This window comes from Crocuta crocuta, unplaced genomic scaffold (assembly GCF_008692635.1).
Source record: "Crocuta crocuta isolate KB4526 unplaced genomic scaffold, BGI_CrCroc_1.0 scaffold288, whole genome shotgun sequence".
In the NCBI taxonomy this organism is placed as follows: Eukaryota; Metazoa; Chordata; class Mammalia; order Carnivora; family Hyaenidae; genus Crocuta; species Crocuta crocuta.
In genome coordinates this window covers 2,483,732-2,505,817 of record NW_027532607.1, presented here as the reverse complement: position 1 = coordinate 2,505,817, position 22,086 = coordinate 2,483,732, and the positions used below count along the sequence as shown (strand labels likewise).

The 22,086-nt window shown below is 41.6% G+C and overlaps 1 protein-coding gene across 3 annotated transcripts in view; it reads right to left on the bottom strand.

Annotated features, from left to right (window-relative positions):
* The window catches only part of MAP3K3 (mitogen-activated protein kinase kinase kinase 3), a 51,934-nt gene extending 30,433 nt beyond the window's left edge, over window positions 1-21,501 (bottom strand). For all 3 annotated transcript variants that reach the window (XM_077780310.1, XM_077780311.1, XM_077780312.1), the window contains exons 1-4: window positions 21,486-21,501; window positions 21,044-21,165; window positions 8,793-8,833; window positions 2,970-3,069 (exon numbers count right to left, since the gene is read on the bottom strand). In XM_077780310.1, the coding sequence (XP_077636436.1) occupies window positions 2,970-3,069; window positions 8,793-8,833; window positions 21,044-21,139 (237 nt within the window). In that variant the 5' untranslated portion in view covers window positions 21,140-21,165; window positions 21,486-21,501. The remainder of the gene's footprint in view (window positions 1-2,969; window positions 3,070-8,792; window positions 8,834-21,043; window positions 21,166-21,485) is intronic.
* Between the last annotated feature and the right edge of the window lie 585 nt (window positions 21,502-22,086).

Genomic DNA, 22,086 nt, shown 5'->3' with positions numbered 1-22,086 from the left:
AGGATTTGAACAGACACTGCCCAAAGAAGATAGACAATGGCCAATAAGCACCGAAAAGATCCTCCATGTCATTAGTCATTAGGGAAATGCAAATCAAAACCACAATGAGATACCACTTCACACCTACTAGGATTGGCTGTAATTTACCAAACAGATAAACAAAAACCCAAAAAATAACACGCGCTGATGAGGATGTAGAGAAATTACAACCTTCCTTCACTGCTGGTAAGAAGTGTAAAATGGTACAGTAGATATGGGAAGGATGGACAGTTTCTCAAAAAGATAACATAGAGTTACCATAAGACAACAGTTCTACTCCTAGGTATATACTCTAGAGAACTGAAAACATATGTACATATGAAAGTGTGTACACATATGTTTATGGCAGCACTACTCATAATAGCCAAAAAGTAAAAACAATTCAAGTATCCAGATGCATACACAAAATGTGGTTTATCCATACTGGGGAATATTATTATCTTAAAGTAGGTTTGTGTTCACCTGCCAGGGGCTGGGAAGAGGAGGGAAGAGGAAGTGACTGCTAATGGGTACAGGCCTTTTCTTTGGGGTATCTGGAATTAGATAGTAGTGTTGGTTATACAAATCTGTAAATATACTAAAAACCACTAAATTGTACCACTTAAAAGGGTAAATTTTATGGTAGGTACATTATACCTCAATAAAGCTATTATTACAAAAAAATAAACATAAAATAAAATACTAACTGATTTCTCACATGTGGTTCTCAAATCCTGACATGGCAAGGTTTAGAGGGCAAAGAAAAGAAAAAGAGGTTGAGGGATTTTAAATTAATAAAATGTAAACTAGTCAATTCTTGGTCATTGACATTAGCAGAACATGGACAGACATGTATCATCTAAAATAATAACTAGTAATTACGTTTGGCTTTAGAATTAACAGCTGCATAAATATTTGAATAAAGGAATGACTAACATTCTGGGAAGTCACTTTATTGGCAAAAGAATTTGAAAATGGATTTTGAGACATGAAGAATTTTTTTTAAAAATTTTGTTTTTTTAATGTTTTTATTTATTTCTTACAGAGCGAGAGACAGCATGAACAGGGGAGGGTCAGAGAGAGAGGGAGATACAGAATCTGAAACAGGCTGCAGGCTCTGAGCTCGCTGTCAGCACAGAGTCAGACACGGGGCTCGAACCCACGAACCATGAGATCATGACCTGAGCCGAAGTCAGACACTTAAATGACTGAGCCACCCAGGAGCCACAAGAACATTAAGAATTCGTAACGGAAAGAGAAATGAGCACTAAATCATTGAGAAAAGTCTTTCCTAACTAAAGAACACCTTCTTTAATCCTGATTAGCTGGCGGACTCTAGCCTCGCTTTCCTATGCAGTGACAGAACCTTGAGCTGCAATCTTTAAAAGTTCATCTGCATTACTTATTAACTATAGAGCTAGTGGTTTATTTTCCAAATTTGCTGTGTTTCTAAAATTTGCCCCAAAAAACAAAATATCAGACACTCTTATTTTTGTTAGCTATTGGGCAATAAATACATGTAATTATCGTTGTACATTTTATAAAAAGGGGACCAGGGAATTTTAGCCAACAAAACTCAGCTGCTATAGATTCAGCCCCAAACTATGGAAGAAATTTCTTTTTTCTCCAGCTGAAGGTCTTTTTTTTTTTTTTTTATAGTTGACACATAACATAACGTTAGTTTCAGGTGTACAACACAGTGATTCAACAAGCCTATATGTTATGCTGTGCTCACCGCAAGTGTAGCTACCATCTGTCACCGTATAACACTACTACATTATATTCCCCATGCTGTACCTTTTATCCGTGTGACTTCTCATTCCATAACTGGGAGCTTGTATCTCCCACCCCCTTTACCTGTTTTGCCTACTCCTCCCCTCTGATAACCATCAGTTTATTCTCTGTATTTATGGGTTTATTCATTCGTTTTGTGTTTTAGATTCTACATATAAACGAAATCATATGATATTTGTCTTTCTCTGTCTCACTTATTTCACTTAGCATAATACTCTCTAGGTCTATCCATGTTGTTGCAAATGGCAAGATCTCATTTTTTATGACTGAGTAATATTCCACTGGATACATACACCATATCTTCTTTATCCATTCATCTACTGATGGATAGACAGACACCAGAGTTGCTTTATGGAGGAGATTCTTAACTCTTCAACGAATGAAACAAAACTACACAGTAAGGACCGGATTCTCAAAGACCAGGATGTTGCCCAGCTTTCTTGTCTTGTCCCCCAACTCAATTCCCTCAACATGCAGACTCTACTAAGCACCAACACACTGGCTCTCAGACTAATGCAAAGCATTGGCTCAAGCAGACTGTAGCCTCTAGTACCTTTCTTAAAGCTGGGAAAGCAGCCAAGTAACTGACACTCAAAAGAATCCCTTCTTGGGTAATATTTAAAGTATGAAAAAATAAGGACTGGAAGGAAGGGCAGGGGCAGGAGGAGGAAGAGCTAAAGAAATCACCTGAGTAGGTGCTAACTTTGGAAATAAACTACACTTGGAAGTTAAACTTTGAGAGAAGAGTCCAGCATTTATGACTATCAATAGAGGAACTACCCACGAGTTTTCCACATCTTTCCAACCCCTCCTAAACCTCTGCTTCTTGTTAAGGTTGTGCTGAAAGAAAAAGATAAACTATAAAACATAATGGAGACAATATATATCCTGGCCCTGGTACCTTACCTGTTTCCACCATGGCGTATTAGAGCTACCAGCACTGACTGCGCAGGTGGAATGGAAGTAGCTATGGAAGGCCCCATGTAGCAAAAACCAGAAATCCCAGAATTACTGGAATTAAGAAAAGAGGCTCCAGAAAAGGAAAACTTGCAGATGATATTACAGGAGCAAACTAAAATATCCTCAATTAAGCAGAAAGTAAAAGGTAGTTAGCTGTCACCCCATCTTGTCTCCATACCATCCATCTACTTTCTTACCTCATTGTTCATGTAATGAAGATCAAGAGGCTGCCCAAACACTGTTGTCACCTTGTGTTCCACATCTTCATATCTAACAGGCCGGCTGAATGCTATAATTCTGAAAAGGAATAGGAAGCATGATTAACTGCGTATTTTAAAAGTCAGATTTAGAAAGCTAGGACTTCTGAATATCTTCCTGTTCTTTTAAACATAGGATTCTCTTTTTCTCCTTCATACAGTTTGACTTTCTATTTTTTCTTTTCTTCTTTTATCTACCTTATTTTTTTCACCTTTCCTCTGAGTATCACAAACATTGTGGCTCAATCCCAACCATTGTTCTACCATTTCAGCTCAAATCTTTCTGTCAATGACAGTTAAGTACAAAGCAAGAGACCTGGGATGCCTGGGTGGCTCAGTCAGGTAAGCCTCCAACTCTGTCTCAGGTCATGATCTCAGTTTGTGAGTTCAAGCCCCCACATCAGGCTTCCGCTGTCAGCACAGAGCCCACTTTGGATCCTCTGTCCCTCTCTCTTTGCCCCTCCCATGTTTGTACTGTCTACCTTTCAAAAATAAATGAATAAACTTAAAAGAAAAAAAGCAAGACACCTAGATTTTAAAATTAGGTTCCAAATACTCTCCTTAGGAAGAAAAACTGGAGACTGTAGCAGTAGTCCTGAAAACATGGTCTTAACTCCCAAATGACTCAACTCCAGGACTTGAAAGGTCTTCTCCATCACTGATGCCAGAGGAATCTCAATGCTGATTATCCTCAAAATTGAGATTTCCTACCTAAGAGTCAAAGGAATTCCCCTTGAGCTGGTTACATGCCTAAGTTTTCTTAACTACTGACACATGTGATTATGTAAGAAGTATTGATATTGACACTTTTCTAGAGAGACTCATTAGGTCAGTTCAAAACACAATTTCTATAAAAACAGAGTAGGGTAAGAACTTGTTCACAGATGTGTTAAAATGATCTGTTAACTAAAAGTCACAGCAAAATTTAAGGGTGGGGTCAGATGAAACATACAAAATGAATAAAATATACAAAAAATTGGCAAAATGTTGATAATAATCAAAGCTGGGTTACAGGTCCAGAAGGGTTCAGTCTCTACCTTTGTGTGTGTTTGAAATTTCATAATAAAAGTTTTAATGACTATATTAGGTTGAACCATATGATATTGTTGGTAGTCAATTTCTGATGTACAAAATCTGCCATATGGGTCCAACCCAATACACTACAACTTAAATACTTAAGATAAAAATAAGCAATGAGAGGGGCGCTTGGGTGGCTCAGTTGGCTAAGCGTCCGACTTTGGCTCAGGTCATGATTTCACAGTTCGTGGGTTCGAGCCCCGCATCAGGCTCTGTGCTGACGGCTAGCTCAGAGCCTGGAGCCTGCTTCAGATTCTGTGTCTCCCTCTCTCTCTAACCCTCCCCTGCTCACACTGTCTCTCTCAATCTCTCTCATAGGAAAAAAAAAAACATTAAAAAATAAGCAAGCAATGAGATAAGTGAAAACAAGAGAATATCAGAAAGTAACTCATACATATATCCTATATATATATACAGATGAAAGTACAGGATTAAAAAATAGTGGAGTGGAGAAGGTCTTCCTAAGCATCACATAAAATACTGAAGACGAGGAGGAAGAAGACAGATTTAACAACAAAAATTTAAACTTCTAGGAGCACCTGGGTGGCTCAGTTGGTTAACTGTCCGACTTCAGCTCAGATCATGATATCACGGTTCATGAGTTCAAGCCCCGCATGGGGCTGTGCTAACAGCATGGAGCCTGAAGCCTGCTTCCGTTTCTGTCTCCCTCTCTCTCTGTCTGCCCTTCCCTCACTCACGGTCAGTCTCTCTCTCTCTCTCTCAAAAATAAATAAACATTAAAAATTTTTTTAAATTTAAACTTCTGAGAGCAAAATGAGCCATCAACAAAGTTAAAAAACAAATATCAAACTAGGGGAAAAAAATCCTTGCAAAATCAGTAAGAAAAAGACAAACAACCCCCCAAAAACATAGACAAGGATATGATGACACAATTCAAAGAGTTATGAATGACTAATAAACACACAAATTTATGCTTAATGTGATGGGGGGAAATACACATCAGAACCACCTTCATCTCTTAGTAGCCTAGACTGGACGAAATCTGACTAGTGCTTGGTAGAGTAGCAGTACTCAGCCACAGAGCCTCTACAGTTCTTGCCTCCTCAGGCTGAGAAGTGTATGGTTCTTTTACGTCTTCTCTGCTCCCCTAGATGGGAAGTGGTATAACCAGAGAAAGAAGCAATAAGCCACAGGGCAGAGGGATCTAAGTTACTGAATGTTAATGGAATCTGACCAGATATTCTCTTTAATGTTCTTCTGTGCCAGGCTGGCACAAATAAGTGGGCAGCATAAAAGCTTCCATCATCTAAAACTAATATTCAGGGGTGCCTGGGTGGCTCAGTCGGTTAAGCGTCTGACTTCGGCTCAGGTTATGATTTCACGGTTCGTGGGTTCGAGCCCCACATGGGGCTCTGTGCTGACAGCCAGCTCAGAGCCTGGAGCCTGCTTCGGATTCTGTGTCTCTCTCTCTGACTCTCCCCTGCTCATGCTGTCTCTCGCTCTCAGAAATAAATAAAACATTAAAAAAAAAATAGAACTGTAATATTCAATGTGGTAGCCACTAGCCACATGTGGCTGGTTAAATTCAAATTTCTTTTCCTTCAAACATACTGTTCCAAGGAATAATACTGTGTGATGCTATCTAGATATGGGTTACACAGATATGGGCATTTTCTGGAGTCTTGAGAGAATGGCTTTCCATTAATTCCTAATAGCAAATCATACCCCTTCATCAGGATCTTAGCAACAGGGGCCAGTCTTTCTGAATAAAATGCCAGGAGACCATTTGGATGTCCCTAGCACAGTGTTAGAAAATCAGGCTCAGATAAATTCTCCTGCATTTGGCCTGGCAATGAGCCATTCAAAATCCCCAAAGTAGGGGCACCTGGGTGGCTCAGTTGGTTAAGTGTCCGACTTCAGCTCAGATCATGATCTCATGGTTCGTGGGTTCGAGCCCCGCATCGGGCTCTGTGCTCACAGCTAGCTCAGAGCCGGGAGCCTGTCTTCGGATTCTGTGTCTCCCTCTCTCTCTGACCCTCCCCTGTTCATGCTGTCTCTCTCTCTCAAAAAAAAAAAAAAATCCCCAAAGTAGCCCCAAAGTCAAGATCAGAAACCAGGGCTTATCAAGGTTGGTAAGATCGAAGCTGCTGCCATTACACTGAATAACAGCCCTTTTTAGTCAATGCTTCAAAGAGGGGACTAACACCTCTGACAACCACGCCCACCAGTGTCCATACAGGGAAACTTTCAAAGGGAAGGAGTTTGAATCTACAGTCCTCTTCTGCCCTCCTGGGGCTAAAAAGTAAAAGCGTTAGGAGCCTGATCCCTAGCCTTCCAAAGCAAAGGGAAACAGAATGGATACCTAGCAGAGGTGAATGAAAGAAGTTACTATTTCTTTCCCCTTTTCCGTACATTCTAATTCTACAAGGGCCTACAACATTTAGATATATACTATCCAGATTCCCTGCAAAAAGTAGAGAAAGCCCACAATCATATTCTTTACAAAATCCTAACACATGAAACACACGAAACCAGAGCTGTCTGGCATTGTGCAGCTTGAACTTGGCTTCCCTGCACCAACTTTAAAAGTCCTCAATTCCAGACGTAGTACACAAACAGTGAAATGCCATGGCTCCTGAAAACAGCCCTATAAAAAGAGAATGCACAGTTTTCAAAATCTTGATACGAACACTCTGCTGCTCAGGCTTTGAAAGGCCATTCCTGCCCGACCACCTTAAATATTTGTGGTTTCGATCTGGCAGCTTCTCTGTAACTAAACACATACACTTTCTCAGTGTAAGTCTGCTCGCTGTAACTACATACCACTTTGGGAACAGGAATTCGGGAGAGCGTAACTGCATAATTAGGCTCCAACACAATTGAGCTTTTGATTTTGTATCTACTTCTGAAAAGTCTCTGCCAGTCTGAGTTTGGCAATCCCTCCAAAACCCAGTCATGTCAGAAGTGTGAAAAACAGCAACAATGAAGTGACAATTTAACTTCTCTGCTACTGGCAGGACACAGAATGAGTAGCTGGGAACAGAACTCAGAAGACTTTCCTCCTCCCAGGCCTGAAACAGCCCCAGAACACACACAGCAGCAGGGCTCTGGCTCCCCAGACCACAGTGTTTCCACCAGGCAACCTCTGACAACCTTGCAGGCTTGTGAATATATCTTTTTCAGGGAGAACAGCAGCTATATATCTGGACTGGTGCTAACAATGTTTGGAGGCACTAAGGTCCTATGGTGGACCTAATGTAGGAGGAGCTTATTCTCATGCGTATGCTCTTCACATTTCCAAATGCTCCAAGCAAAGGCAAACGAGGGGTATCAATCATTGGGAGAGAATGGCACAGCAGGAAATATACTGAAAAGCACACTTAGGCACATATACACCACATACATGCACACACGGTGTCCCAATTATCCCGTTACCAGAGTTCTGTATGCTTTTTAAGTTATTCCTTAAGGTGCATCTGGGTGGCTTAGTCTGTTAAGCATCCAACTCTTGATTTCAGCTCAGGTCATGAATTCACAGTTGTGAGATCAAGACCCACATTGGGCTCAGCACTGATCGTGTGGAGCCTGCCTGGGATGCTCTGTCTCAGTCGCGCTCTCTCTCTCTCTCTGCCCATTCCCTGCTCACTCAGTCTCTCTCTCTGTCGCTCTCTCTCTCTCTCTCTCTCTCTCAAAATAAACATTTAAAAGTTCTTCCTTAATGGGGGCCTGGCTGGCTGAGTTGGACCATGTGACTCTTGATCTTGGGGTGTGAGCTCAAGCCCCATGTTGAATTTAAAAAAAAAAAATAAGTTTTTTCTTAAATAACTTTAGAAATTAAGTGGAGTCCTATTTTTCTCCACTGAAAACTTCTATCTTGACTTCCTACAAAACACTAAATACTAACAATGGAGAAAAGGACAACAGGGTTTCACAACATTACTTTCACTTCCCTAACAAGGTAAGATACTGAATATAGACTGAAAAACTCCCTCCTTCTATGTCCTCAGATGATCTGAAATCTTTCACAACTGAGAAACTTTATGTAGCTTCCCATGACCCCAACACATTATAAAGAAATTTCCAAGTCACTAACCTGGCCCTGATGTGGACAAAGCCAGGGGCCAGGGCCACTCTACTGGGCTGGGAATAGCACCACATCACAGGAGAATCTTGATCTTCTTTAAACTAATTTTTTATTTTTTGAGAGAGTGAGAGAGAGCAGAGGAGAGGGGCAGAGGGAGAGAGAATCTTAAGCAGGCTCCACGCTTAGTATAGAGCCTGACATGGGGCTCAATCCCACAACCCTAGGATCATGACCTGAATGGAAATCAACAGTCAGACGCTTAACTGACTGAGCCACCCAGGCGCCCCCTGATCTCCTTCTGATGCTCACAGGTGGCACAGTGTCAGTGTATCTGGAAGTCGTAACTCAGCAAAGCTGGAGCCCTGACTTCCTCTCATAGCAAAATGGTGGACCCCCCAGGTGTAGAATAAGAACAAAAAAGTAAAGCATCAACAGTTGAAATGGCTTCCAGTTCTAAGACCAAAAGTAAAATTCAGTTGGTAAGCCAAGCCAAAGGTGAAAACTGCCCTTTTATGACAAATCAACCCCATCACCTAGCCAGTGAGCCCACAGGGATCACTCCAGGGAAAGAGCTTCCACAAGCTTGATGCTGAGAACTGCAGCACACTTGAACACAAACACTGATCAGAAGGCAGACTTACCGTCTCTCCCCGTTGTGCTCAAACTTGATTCTGACGTCACTCTGTCAAAGGAATGATAGACAGGTTAGCGGGTTCTCTGGCATGTGTCATCCTGCCATTCCCAGGGAAGCTTCAGGTAGTCCTTTAGCAACCTTAGGCAAACATCCCCGATGGTTCCTGCTCCGGCGTCTCTACTTCATACGCATTCCTTTCCGGTGACTTGTAGCCTTTGAATCTTAACCTCAGGGGCAACAAAGCTCTTAGGACAAGATCCCTAAGTGGCTGCCCAGCTCAGCTGCTATGCTGACATGTCATTTCTAAGTTCATACATTCTATTTCCACAACTGGCTCTAGAGTTTCTCCCAACATATCACCTCCTGGCCAGGACACCTTTCCTTCTTGGCTGATGTGGCGGAACACAAAGAGAAATCTTGGGATGGATACTTCCTAGCTATGAGTCCACAAGCAAGTTACTTATGCTCTATGAATCCTGGTTTTCCATGTGTACAGTGAGGCTAAACATAGCCAATTTGCAGAGCTATGAGAACTAAAACAACATAATGTACATAAGATACCTGAAACATAGTAGATACGTGGTTGCTGCTGCTATAGTGGATTTCCATGACCCTTTTAAGACTACCTCCAGTGAGGTCAAGTGGGACCCTGGACAAGTTACCTTAGAATTGTCCCCAGTTTGTCTTAAATGACTATCATAGGTAGCCTATAGCTGCAGGAGGGCATGGACCATGTCTATCTTGCTTCTGTACCACCAGTGATAAGCAAAGGGAATGGTATATACTATTTGTGCTTAATATTTATTAACTGGATTAACTGGGTGAAGAACAGAATTGAGTGTAAATATCAGAAATAGGAGGAAGTAGAAGCATTAGAATGGTAAGAAACAAATCAAGGAGAAGAGATATTGTAAAGGGTAAGCGAGTTTAAAATGGGAAAAGGGAAGAGATACTACAGAAGAAAAGAACAGGTATACAGAAAAAATAAAACTAAGCCTGTCAGGAAACCAACAAATAATAGAGATGGAGGAGAGAAAGAGGGCAGTGAGTGAAAAGTATACTGAGAAAGAGAAATTAATAGACTGTGGCTTGGAAGAAAGACCAAAGTTTCAGAGTATCTTTAGATGAGAAACACAGAGCAGAGAAGTTGACAGAAACAAGACAGAATGTGAAGGATGGGGTGGGTACATAAAGAACTTCCTTTTCCCAAGAGATGAGAAAGCTAGAAATCTCTTTCTAAACTGGACTGGTGGTTTTAATTTACATCCTAAAAATGACTGAGGACGGGGCACCTGGGTAGCTCACTTGGTTAAGGCTCTGACTCCTGGTTTCAGCTCAGGTTATGATCTTGCAGTTTGAGATTGAGCCCTTCGTCAGACTCTGCACTGACAGTGTGGAGCCTGCTTGGGATTCTCTCTCCCCCTCTCTCTGCCCCTCCCCTACTTGTGTTTTTTTTCTCTTTCTCAAAAACAAATAAACTTTTTTTTTTTTAAAGGCTGAGGGAGTGCCTGAGTGGCGTAATAGGTTGAATATCCAACTTCGTCTCAGGTCACAATCTTGCATCTGTGGGTTCAAGCCCTACATCAGGCTCTGTGCTGACAGCTCAGAGCATGAAGCATGCTTCGGATTCTGTGTCTCCCTCTCTCTCTGCACTCCCCCCACCCCACTCATACTCTGTCTCTGTCTCTCAAAAAATAAAATGAAATGTTTAAAAAAAATTTTTTTAAAGGCTAAGGACCCCAAAGAGCTTTTATTTACATAGATTGTATCTACTGATATTTGCCATATTAGAAATTAAAACAGAAAACTTATTTTGTTCATTTTAAAACAATTTAAAAATATTACATGTTAACATAAACACACTATTATAAAAAAGAACTGTATTTTTAGAGTTTAATGAGAGAATACAAATCTCTTCAACGCATGGCTTAATAGAACACAGCTGGATTCTCATGTCAGCTTCTGCTTTTAATCTGTTGTGATAACACATATCATGCAGCTGCTGGAAAAGTCTACTGTACATTAAGAGAATGAGGGTAAAAAGGGCAAGTAACATTTTAGTATTAATAGGAAAATAGTTTTGATCTCATGGACCCCATGAAAAGTTCTTGGGAACTTCCTAGGGATCCCTAGACCACAGCTCGAGAACCACTGAATCAAAATCTACGAATACCTTCTTCTATACCATAATTTTAAAGACAAGGTGGAATTGGGGCTCAAAGAGTTTCATGTCCCTGAAAAGTTCATATACTAAACAGTAGATGGCAAAGCTCCCACTCTGCTGACCTGTAATGTGACAACTCTTCAAAACACAGCTTTAATCTTGCCCTCTTATTCTTTAATGTAACATATGGACCACTTCATCCATTAATAGTATGACAGTAGCTAACATTTACTGAACATTTACTACGTACTAAGCCTTGTTCTAAGGCAGTTACATGTATCAATTAAGCAAATCCTCACAACAAATACTATTATTTTCCCTATTTTACAGGAGAAACTGAGTTACAAGGAAGTTAAATAATTTCCTTCAAGGTCACCATGTTTTGCTACAATGCAAGTGTCACACAGGCAAAGGAGGTTTATTTTACTCACAGATGCAGAGCTTCAGTGGGACCTTATTTTTGGAACTCTTGGAGGAGATGGGAGTACCAATGGAGTCAGAACCAGGAGACTAAGGTACCAACCATGCAGCACGCTGTGGGGCCTGGGGAACCAGTAGTGGATGCTTTGGCTGGGGTTGTGAGTAGATGGGGATGGAGGAGAAAGCACTGTGTCCCATCTGGTCTGCACTCTAGGTGGGTGTGAGCGTGTGTGTGCGCGCATGCAGGTGCAGGAATGTGCAAGCAGAAAGGTGGGGCAGTGCTGCAGAGAAAGTTACTGTGTGGATTTAAGGTTTACACAGGTGAGAACAGTTGTCTGTCTTCTTTTTCTCCTTCCCTGAAATGCTAAGCAGTTAGCACGGCAAGGGCCCTCCACAGCACAGCGCCTAGAGGTGCTGCTGCGCACGGATGTGCCACCTCCAGCTTCCTCCACTCTCTAGTCCCACAGCTGGCTTGGGAGTACCCAAGCGCTCACCATATCTGCAACCCTGCCTGCCCCTGCAGGCGGGTCACCAGAGTCTTTCACCTCCTGCTGCTCACAGCCCAGCATGCCTTGGTGTAGCTCGCATTATTAGTATTTTTATTAACAGAATCTATTTTTAGAACAGCTTTAGAGTTTCAGAAAAATTGAGCAGATAGATCCCACATACCCTTCCTCCCACCAAAGAGTTTCACCTACTATTAATATCATGCATTAGTATGGTACATCTTGTTTTTATTACAATTATTTAACCAATATTGATGTGTTGACTAAAGTCCCTTAGGGTTTATTTCTCTCTGTTGATTTAAAATAAAATTGTATTTTTTTGTTGCTTTTTACCTCATTTTGATAGCAATAAAAAACATATAGCAATAGCTCTTATTCTTAAACTGGGACATTATATACTTTGATGTACTCACTAAGGAATCCCCTCTGTCCCTTTGTGGGACTGAAGGAACAGAATTTATTTCATGATAGTCATAATCCAAGCACTATTCGATGTGAATTCAGTTAGAAAGGGAATTAAACTTTTGCCTTAAACCACAAATCACTCCTACTCACGACCAACCAAGCCTGTGATTAGTAAGCAGTGTAAACAAAGATGTTTAGCACTCTGAACCCCTTCTCTGATGTGGTGACAGCCTTTCCAGGGCAGGATGCTGGCATGTACCACATGGTGTGCCCACATCTGCCAAGTTCCTAAATCCGAGTTCTCCCTGTCACGCTGACCAGAATAAGCCATGGATTAGGAGAGTTCAGATAAAGATAACCATATTCAATTCCTCCTGCCAACCATTTTCCTTGCCTGAGACATTTCACACTGGTGGTCAAGTTCTCTTTCATCAGGTTCTCTCCTCTCCTGCATTCTGTGACTCTATCCCAGCCCAGGGAACCTGCCACCACTCTAACCACTTCTGCTTCTTTGCTAGTTCCTCTTCCTCATGCCTTCTCCCACCCCTCCCCCACATGTTGATGTTCGGACTTGTGGCCTCTGGATCTCTCCTGCTTTCCTCATATCCTCTCTTCAGTAAGAATAAAAAATGGGCAACTTGAGGGGCACCTGAGTGTCTGTCAGTTAAGTGTCTGACTCTTGATCTTGCGAGGTTCAGGTCATGATCTCACGATTCGTTGAGATCAAGCCCTGCTTAGAGCTCTGTGCCAACAGCGCTGAGCCTGCTTGGGCTTCTGTCTCCTCTCTCTTTGCCCCTCTTCTGCTCTCGCTGGAGCACACATGCTCCCTCCCTCCCCCACTCTCTCAAAATAAATAAACTTAAAAAATTTTTAATAATAAAAAATAAAAAAAATAGGCAACTTGTAAATAGAAAATTTCCAAATCTCTATGACCAACCCCAATCTCTCAAGCAAAATTTCCTCTGTCTGCCATGTATTTGAGGCAGATTAGTCGTTGTTAGGAATGTGACACCAGAGTCAAACCATCTAGCTTGAAACCCTGGCTCTACAACCTCCTAGCTCTATGATCTTGAATTTGACTAACCTATCTGTGACTCAGTTTCCTCATCTGTAAAGCGCAAATAGTAAGAATATTTATCTTATGGAGTTATCAGAAGAATTAAGTGAAATAATTAGGTAAAGATAGGAGAATGGTACATGGCACATAGTAAGTGCTCAATAAATGATAACACGGGTCCCATTAGCCTTTAGCCAAAACCCCTGGGGCCAAAAGTGTTTCGGAATGTATTTTCTAGACTTAGAGAGGCAGAATGGTACACAGTATATAATAGGTGATGCCTCCCCCAGGGGAGGGTCTCAGGGGTAGCGATTCCACAGCATAGGCAGGCCACGAACAGGTACCCCCCACACACCCCTGCACTGCTTAGCCGCTCCTGAAGTTAGTTTGGGGCTTTATGACTAGTTCTGACCAAGAGCTGGGAACGTAACTAAGTTCTATGCTCTCTTCCCTGGCGGCCATGTGTTCCAGGTCAGTGGGGCTACCCTCAATCAGGGTCCTGACTGTGGGGAACACTGTCCTTCCCTTCCTCATACCGGGCATATTGGGTTCAGTTACCTAAGACTTAGGGTTTATCTGTTAACACAGTACAAGCTAGTTTTTGTAAACTATGAATACTCACAATAAGTGGAATAGAGACTATAAATAGTCCTGTGTCCACTCAAGTCAGGTTTTGCTGCCAAATGAGTTCGCCACAAATTTACCAAAAAAACAGAAAGTATTTTGTTTCCAGTATACTTTGGATTTCAGAATTGCAGATAAAGGATTGTGGACCTGCAAACACACACACACACACACACACACACACACGCATAAAATCTGAGATTTTTTTTTTTAATTTTTTTTTTTTTAATTTATTCCTGAGAAAGAGAGACAGTGTGAGCAGGAGAGGGTCAGAGAGAGAGAGGGAGACACAGAATCTGAAACAGGCTCCAGGCTCTGAGCTAGTTGTCAGCACAGAGCCCTACACGGGGCTCGAACCCACAAACAGTGAGATCATGACCTGAGCCAAAGTCAGACGCTTAACCGACTGAGCCACCCAGGCGCCCCTGAGATTTTTTTTTTTTTTAACTATGATCTCAAACTCAACCTAGCCACATGTGTCTGCATGTAGACAGATCCTCCTAAACTGCATGTAGCAACCACCCTCCACTAGTCTACTTTCTCAGCACTGCCATTTCTAACTTGGTACCACTGCTCTCGTCTGCAGACAAACCTCTGAGTTCCACTTGATTCTTTCCTTCCTCTCCCCTCCAATTCTCCCTTCAAAGGCCTCTGGGACAGGACCCCACTTCCCATTCTCTGTCCTCACTCTCACTGAGCCCCTTTCCCCTCACTCCTGGATTCCTAAAGCAGCCTCTGCCCTTCTCGCTCCTTCTGCCATCACATTCTACATTCCTCTGCGGTTTCAGTCATCCTAACCACTGCTTTCACCATGTCCCTTCCTTGTTCAAAAAGCAATCAGTGAAACCCCTGACTTATACAATAAAATCTAAATCCTCAGCTGTCATTCAGAGCCCTCTGGAATTGAAGCTCACTCAGTTTACCTAGCCATCTCACACTGTCCTCAGCAGGACTGCTCTCTCCAGCCCAAACAATGCCCACTCTATTTCCTGAAATATGCCATGTTCGTTCTTTCTCCTAAGCCTTTAGCCATTCAGTTTCCTGGCCTAGAGTGTCACCCTTCCTCCTGTCCACCTAGCTAAACATTCACACATTCCTTCACAGCCTAGTTAAGGGCTACCCCCTCCAGAAATAACTGTAACTCCTTCAGCTCAAGTTCACCTTTCACTTTCCTGGCCTCCTATAGCACTCGCTAGCTGTACTGTATATTTAGGCATAGTTGTATCCTACCTCAGTTTCTTTTTTTCATGTAGTTCTCATTTCCCAATAAGACTCTATGACTCCCAGGGTGCAGGGAACGCAACATATTTCTTTGTACGTCTAAGAGGCTTAACTACAGGCACATGTTGAACTGAAGGGAGAGGTGCCATCCCTGCTAAGAAAAAAAGTTCCAGTACAAAAATTCAAGTCTAGACAAGTTCAAGTCACCTGCCCACCACAGCCAATCTCAGGAGGACAGTGCAGGCCTCTTGGTTGAGCTACAGATTTAGAACTCAGCAGGGGCAACAGGAGTAACCAATAATGATGCCAAACTTAAGTAGAAATAACCTCAAAGTGTAAACTCAACAACTGAACATGAAACCCAAGAAAGCTCCCAGGAATTCTTGCAAAAATCAGGGTTTATTAAACAAATGTTTGTGGACTAATTTGACTTGACAAAGACCTCGGCTAGCCATTGTTCAGAGTGCCCTCTGTCTGATTCTGTAGACCTCCTTTTCCCTGTATTCTTTATGTATCTTTGGTGGCCCCTATAGTTTTGGCACTGGAGTCTTTAATTTGCCAATGATAATAAATGAAAAGGAAAAAAAAAAGGACAACAAAAGTAATTTTGTGTGACTCTGGAAAGTCCTAAGAGATCAATGGAAGACATGATTATATAAAACAACTTTTCTCCCCTAGTTCTTTCCATATGCCCAGTTGCTACATTGTGTCTGGCATGCAGGAGCAGCTCAGTGAGCATCTGAATGAATCAATGATTGAATGGTGTACCTCTTAACTACTGCTACCTAATAAACCACCACTACACACATGCGCTTGTGCACGTGCACACACGCGCGCACACACATATATATATATATGTATATGTATAAAATATAAATAAAACAACGTTCTTACAAAATAAAGTATCAGGCTTTTATGTTTTATTTTCAAACTAGCCAGACTATCTTATCACAACCCTTGAGAGAGAAATGAAGTCCTGAAGAGCCAGGTCTGTCACAGTAAAAGCAAAAGACAGTCTGCTCAGTCACTGACTTTACTAGAGGAAGAGCCCCCAGAATTTTTCTCCTTTAGAACTGATAGCCAAGAGCCCTGTCCTGCTAGTGCCTGCAATGAGGAAAGTAACTTTTCCATTCTGAAGCATCCACTAGAGAACACCTGCAAAGTCAGACCCAGAGCCTGAATGCTGTTCAAGCCTCTACTTACCAGTTTGATAAGATGTGAGAGAAACAGGAATTAAGGATTCTATTTCTTCCTCCACTGGGATTTTTAGAAATTAGGGTAGCTTCAGAAATTTGCAAAGAACTATCTGATAGATGGTAAGAACAATCCAATAAAGGTAAAAAACCTTAACCTTTTCAGTTCCATGACAGTATGCAGAGTTCTGATTAGACGCTTCCACTAGAACTCGTATCTGCAGTGCCAGAACATAACAGAGTGATGTAATCAATACCATTTTACATGTGTACACCTGTTTTAGGATGTACAAAATGCTTTACCTTCTGCCTATGATCTTACAACAACTTTAAGAGGTAGACACAGTGGGTATTATTATATCTGCATTTCAGATGGAAAAACTGAGGTTTAGAAAGATGATTGATTAGACTTATATACAATAAAAGTACTGTGACCAGGAGTCAGAAGATTTGGGTTTGCTTCCTGGTTCTACTCAATACCTTTGCATAAGCACTTTGCAACCTTTTAAGTATCATACACATGCTTACAGTTGTTGTTAGTGCAGTTAACTGTTGTTGAAAGCATTCTGTAAATTGTAAAATCTCAGGTTAATGGATTATTAACAACTCCATGACTTCTAAGCCAATGCTCTTTTCAGTACACGAAGCTGTCAACTGTCACAGAGAAATTACACCTATTGATAAAGCACTGTGAGCTGAGGATTGCTAAAGGGGTGTTGCTCATCACCGTCTGCAAAATTGTCCAAAAGGCCCAACCACACCTGGGATGGGCCACATATCTAAGATTGTTCAGCCAGCTCTAACCAGGCTGCAGGCTTCCAGGGATCTAATGTACAAGAGAAAGAACACAGAGAACACAGATCCTACCTCCTAGCAAATAGTTCATAGTTGAGTACCTCATTGCCCATGTACATCTTTAGCTGCTCAGAATGCTTAGTTGTTGCCACATGCATTCTCTTTTTCAATTAGTTACCTAGCTTGCTCACTTAGGGAAGAGGATGCCTGAAGTCCTGCTAAGCAGAGACACTAAACTAGGTTTTCCAATTCTTCCAGGCCTCAGCTCCCAAGCAATTGTCAATCCATAGCTCCTCTGGCTTTCCTTTGCTGTGTCCAGCTTGAGCACTATCAGGCTCTGCTAATCTTAGCGCTGCCCTGTGGCCAGCACTGCCCTTCTCACACTGCAGTTAAGTGCTCTCTGCCTCTGTCAGCACCATCTCCTCCCTGAAAAAGCAACCTTTCCTGCTGGCCAAAACACTTGGTTACTTTCAACTGGGACTCTGCAATTTGAATCTTTAGCCCTATTTGACATTTCCAAGCTCAATTTGGCATCTTTTGGCCATTTAAATTAGGTTTTGATCTTGCATTCCTCTCTCCTAAGTATGGACTTTCTGGCAGAGGAACTGGTAATGGAGAATACAGTTTAATCCTATCCCAAGCCTAAGCAAACAACAACAACAACAACAATAAATAGGGATTCACTCTGTAAACTGTAAAGTCCTACATTAACAGATTATTAACATTGGCAGACTCCTAGGCTAAGTTCTTTTCATTACACTAAGCTAGAAACATATTTCCCTCCAAAGGTTTCCTCCACCCTCATCTTACTCCATACTTCCTAGAAATACATTCACTCAGACTTTCTCCCCCTCTCTGCTTTTGGATTTTGCTGAAGAATACCTCTCTTGGTCAGAAGCTGAACATCGGCTGCAATTCCCAGGAGAAACCATTCTACAACCTTAGCTTTATTAAGGGGGAAAAACGATCTTGATATTTTCATTGCCGTTTTGTCCAGTATTAGCATACAACTTTGAGCTTCCATTTCTGAAAACCCATGCTAGTTCCACAGCTTCACATACCCCCCAGGCTCCCATGCCTCCTGATATAGAATCTTAGACAGGATTCTAACTAACCAGCTTATCACAATGTATAGAAACACATGACCTGTTGAGAAGAATGAATATACCAATGAATTGCTAAACACCTCCAAGCATGCACTTAATTTCTTTCCAGCAAATCAACAGTCCCTTATATAGTATATAAAGTTATTCTGTACTGTCCAAGACAGTAGCCACTAGCCACATATGGCTATTTAAATTTAAATTAATTAAAATTAGGGGTGCCTGGGTGGCTCAGTCAGTCAAGCGTCCAGCTTCGGCTGAGGTCATGATCTTGTGGTTCGTGGGTTTGAGCCCCGCGTTGGGCTCTGTGCTGACAGCCAGTTCAGAGGCTGGAGGCTGTTTCAGATTCTGTATCTCCCTCTCTCTCTGACCCTCCCCTGCTCATGTTGTCTCTCTCAGAAATAAATAAAACATTAAAAAAATTTTTTAAAGAAATAAATTTAAATTAATTAAAATTAAATAAAATCTAAAATCCACTTCCTCAGTTGCTCAATAGCCATGTGTGGCTCCTGACCATTCCAATGGACAGCACAGATACAGAGCACTTCTATCATCACACAAAGTACACTGGACAGCACTTAACAGATGCTGCTATGAATAATACTATTCTGGAAATTGGTGACTAAGCACAGAACACAGGTAATAAGTAACCAGTGCTCCCTACGAGTCTACTAAAATGACTTATCTAGGAAATGAACTCCATATTTTTCCAGTACTTGGATCATATTTGAAAGCACATTTTAGCTTTAATGGATAATTTGGTTCCTTACCAAACATTTCTTTTTCTTACTGGCCCCTGCACATGAACTTGTTGTTACTATGGGGCTGTTCAGAAGGACTGAGCTGCTGCTGCTGTTTTTTCTTTAAAAACAAAAAAAAACTGAGGTTAATAATTTGTATCCTCCATGTAACAGAACAAGTTTGATGATATTCAAGTAAATTGTGGGTCCTTAGAGCCACTACCTCTTGTTAAGGTTACTTCCTAACAGCAGTCAATCCTTTTCACAGTCTTCTCCCTTCATAACCACTGATTTTACTCCAATAACACAGCGGCAGGCACAGTGAAGATCAGGACTTTTCTTATAATAGTTTTCAGGCTCTACGCAGAGGATATCTAGGGGCACCTGGGTGGCTCAGTTGGGTGAGTGTCCAACTTCGGCTCAGGTCATTATCTCACAGTTCGTGGGTTCAAGCCCAGCGACTGGCTCTGCACTGAAAGCTCAGAGCCCGAAGCCTGCTTTAGATTTGGTGTCTCCCTCTCTTTCTCTGCCCCTTCCTCACTTGTGCGCACATGCTCTCTCTCTTTCCTCCAAATAAATAAACAAACATTTAAAAAAAAAGAAAAAGAAAAAGAAGGATCTCTAAAAGGTAACTTCCTTCAAGGAATGATCAGGGACAACGTCACCCACCTTTTCCTGGCCTGGTCCATTTGGGCCTTCCAACTCAAGAAAGCTTCCCCTTTTCACCTAACCGATATCCACACTAACAGCCCCATTTGGAGAAAGATCAGCTGACTGGAGCAGCACACTCCACATAGGAAGACAGGAAGGAAAGTGAGGTCATTAGGCTCAAGCCTGGGGGAGGGGACTCACTTCTGGTAAAATGCTCCTTCCAAAAGCAGCGTTGAATAGCAAAGAGTTACCACAAGGCAGAACCCACACAATTACACAGAATAATGTATGAAAACAGTACAAGAATAGGCCCTGTTCCCCCAGTTCTGTAAGGTCACCATAAAAATAAACCAGATTTCTAAGCTAATTCTTCTGTTATACCATGAAACAAAAGGACTCAGGGTCTCTAGTTTTCCTAAAGGCAGTATACTGCCTTTATACATATATGTAGCAGACCTTAGACAGAAAAATTTCTAGGGCCTTACCCTTTCTCTAGGAACCAAGGATTCTTCTAAAGAATCCTTGGTAAGTGAGGTGCAAATGAGGAAAGAGAAGGAAGGTTAGCTGATAAAGAAGAGAACCACAAGGGAGAATGGCATGAACAAATTTTCATCCAATAAACCAACAAAGCCATATGACATAGCACTAGATACCCACTAAGGAGGAAAGCTCCCCACCATCCACTCCTCTGTGAAGGCCCAAGTACCCAGGAAACAGGGAGTTTGTAAATGACACTGGAGATGGGAAGAAGGTTCTCAACAGTGCACAGGTTTAAATGTTAACAAAAATAGTAACTCCTTTCCTAAAGAAGCACACAACTCTCAGTAAACTAGGCACTCTCAAGTATCTGAGTTAATATAAGGGGAAACAACTGTAAACAATAATAAAACCATTATTGTTATGATTTATGATTATAAAATAAAATCTCATTGCTACCTTTAGAATATATTATGTGACATTTTATAAATTTCCCTTCCCAATTATATTTTACATAAGCTAAAACTAAAATTGACTAATTTTTCCTGAGTATACACTGTAAGGTAGCTAAAAACCTGAGAGATTATAAATCTGGATTAAACATCTGCCAGATAATCAGTAAAGGAAAAGTTACATGAATACTGTCTCCATAATACGTAAAGGAATTATTCTTACTCTCCACAGATACAGCACTATACACAAGGTCAGATGCACAAGGCTTTGGGGATCCAGATCAGGACCCTCACCTGGCTGGTATATACCACTCACCATTTAACAGACTCTGAAAGAAAGGGGACAACAGCATTCTAACCTGGTATTAGAGTATCTTTGCTTCTCAAATATTTCCCATTTGAAAACCCCTTCCCAGCAACTATAGTTGGGTCTGCCATGGCCACACACACCTGCCTATTTGGGTGACTGGTGTCTTTGCTCTTCATGGTCTCATATCCAGGCACCCGGGGACGTCGGCTCATCTGGAGGGCCACCAGATCCTTCATGATTGAGTTCAAAGCCTCCTGTTCATCTGCAATCAAAGAGAGCACATGGGCTAAGATACTTTAAAACGGACATCAGGTAAGTGCTGAATCACCAAATTGTACACCTGAAACTAGTATTACACTGTATGGTAACTAACTGGAATTTAAATACTTAAAAAAGAATACAGCCCAGCAAATTACTACCACAAATTGTAAGTTCTGCCCAGGTAAAATGACATATCCTATAACTATAATCACATGAATTTGAGGTCTCTGAAAAGTAGATAACTGAAATCAGACTCTGGCGATTTGAATTTTAATGGAATCTTAACAAATCTCCAATCAGATTTCTGGCAGCAATATTTACCAATTTACTGGCGGCAAGGGAGGTGCTCAAACATGGTAATTCTTCCACTGCCAGAGAAACTCAATCAGGAAAAACAGATGAAAAGTTGGAGTGAACAACAACCAGCACAGTGTAGTAAGGTACTGAGTGAACAGATGAATTCATGGAGAGCTGGTTATGGGACAGAGTCACATACAGACTTATTCTTAAAGCATCTCAGGTAGAAGAGAACATTTAAAAAATATTTTTTTTAAAGTTTATTTATTTTGAGAGAGAGAGAGAGAGAGAGAGAGAGAGACAGAGACCGCACATGCAAGCAGGGGAGGAGCAGAGAGGAGGGAGACAGAATCCTAAACAGGCTCCTCCTGGTCCACAGAGCTGGGTGTGGGGCTCAAACTCTGAACCCTGAGATCCTGACCTGAGCTGAAACCAAGAGTACGAATGAGCCACCCAGGCACCCCTTGAAGAACACATTTTAAAAGGTACCAAACAAGGACCTCAGGTAGCTGTTTTGAACAGAAGTTGTTTTACATGCCTAACCTTTGAGTGCCGCCCCCCCCCCAACTCTTTACAAGTTTATAGGCCTTCTGCTTCCCACAGGGAAGTGAAAAGGCATTTCTAT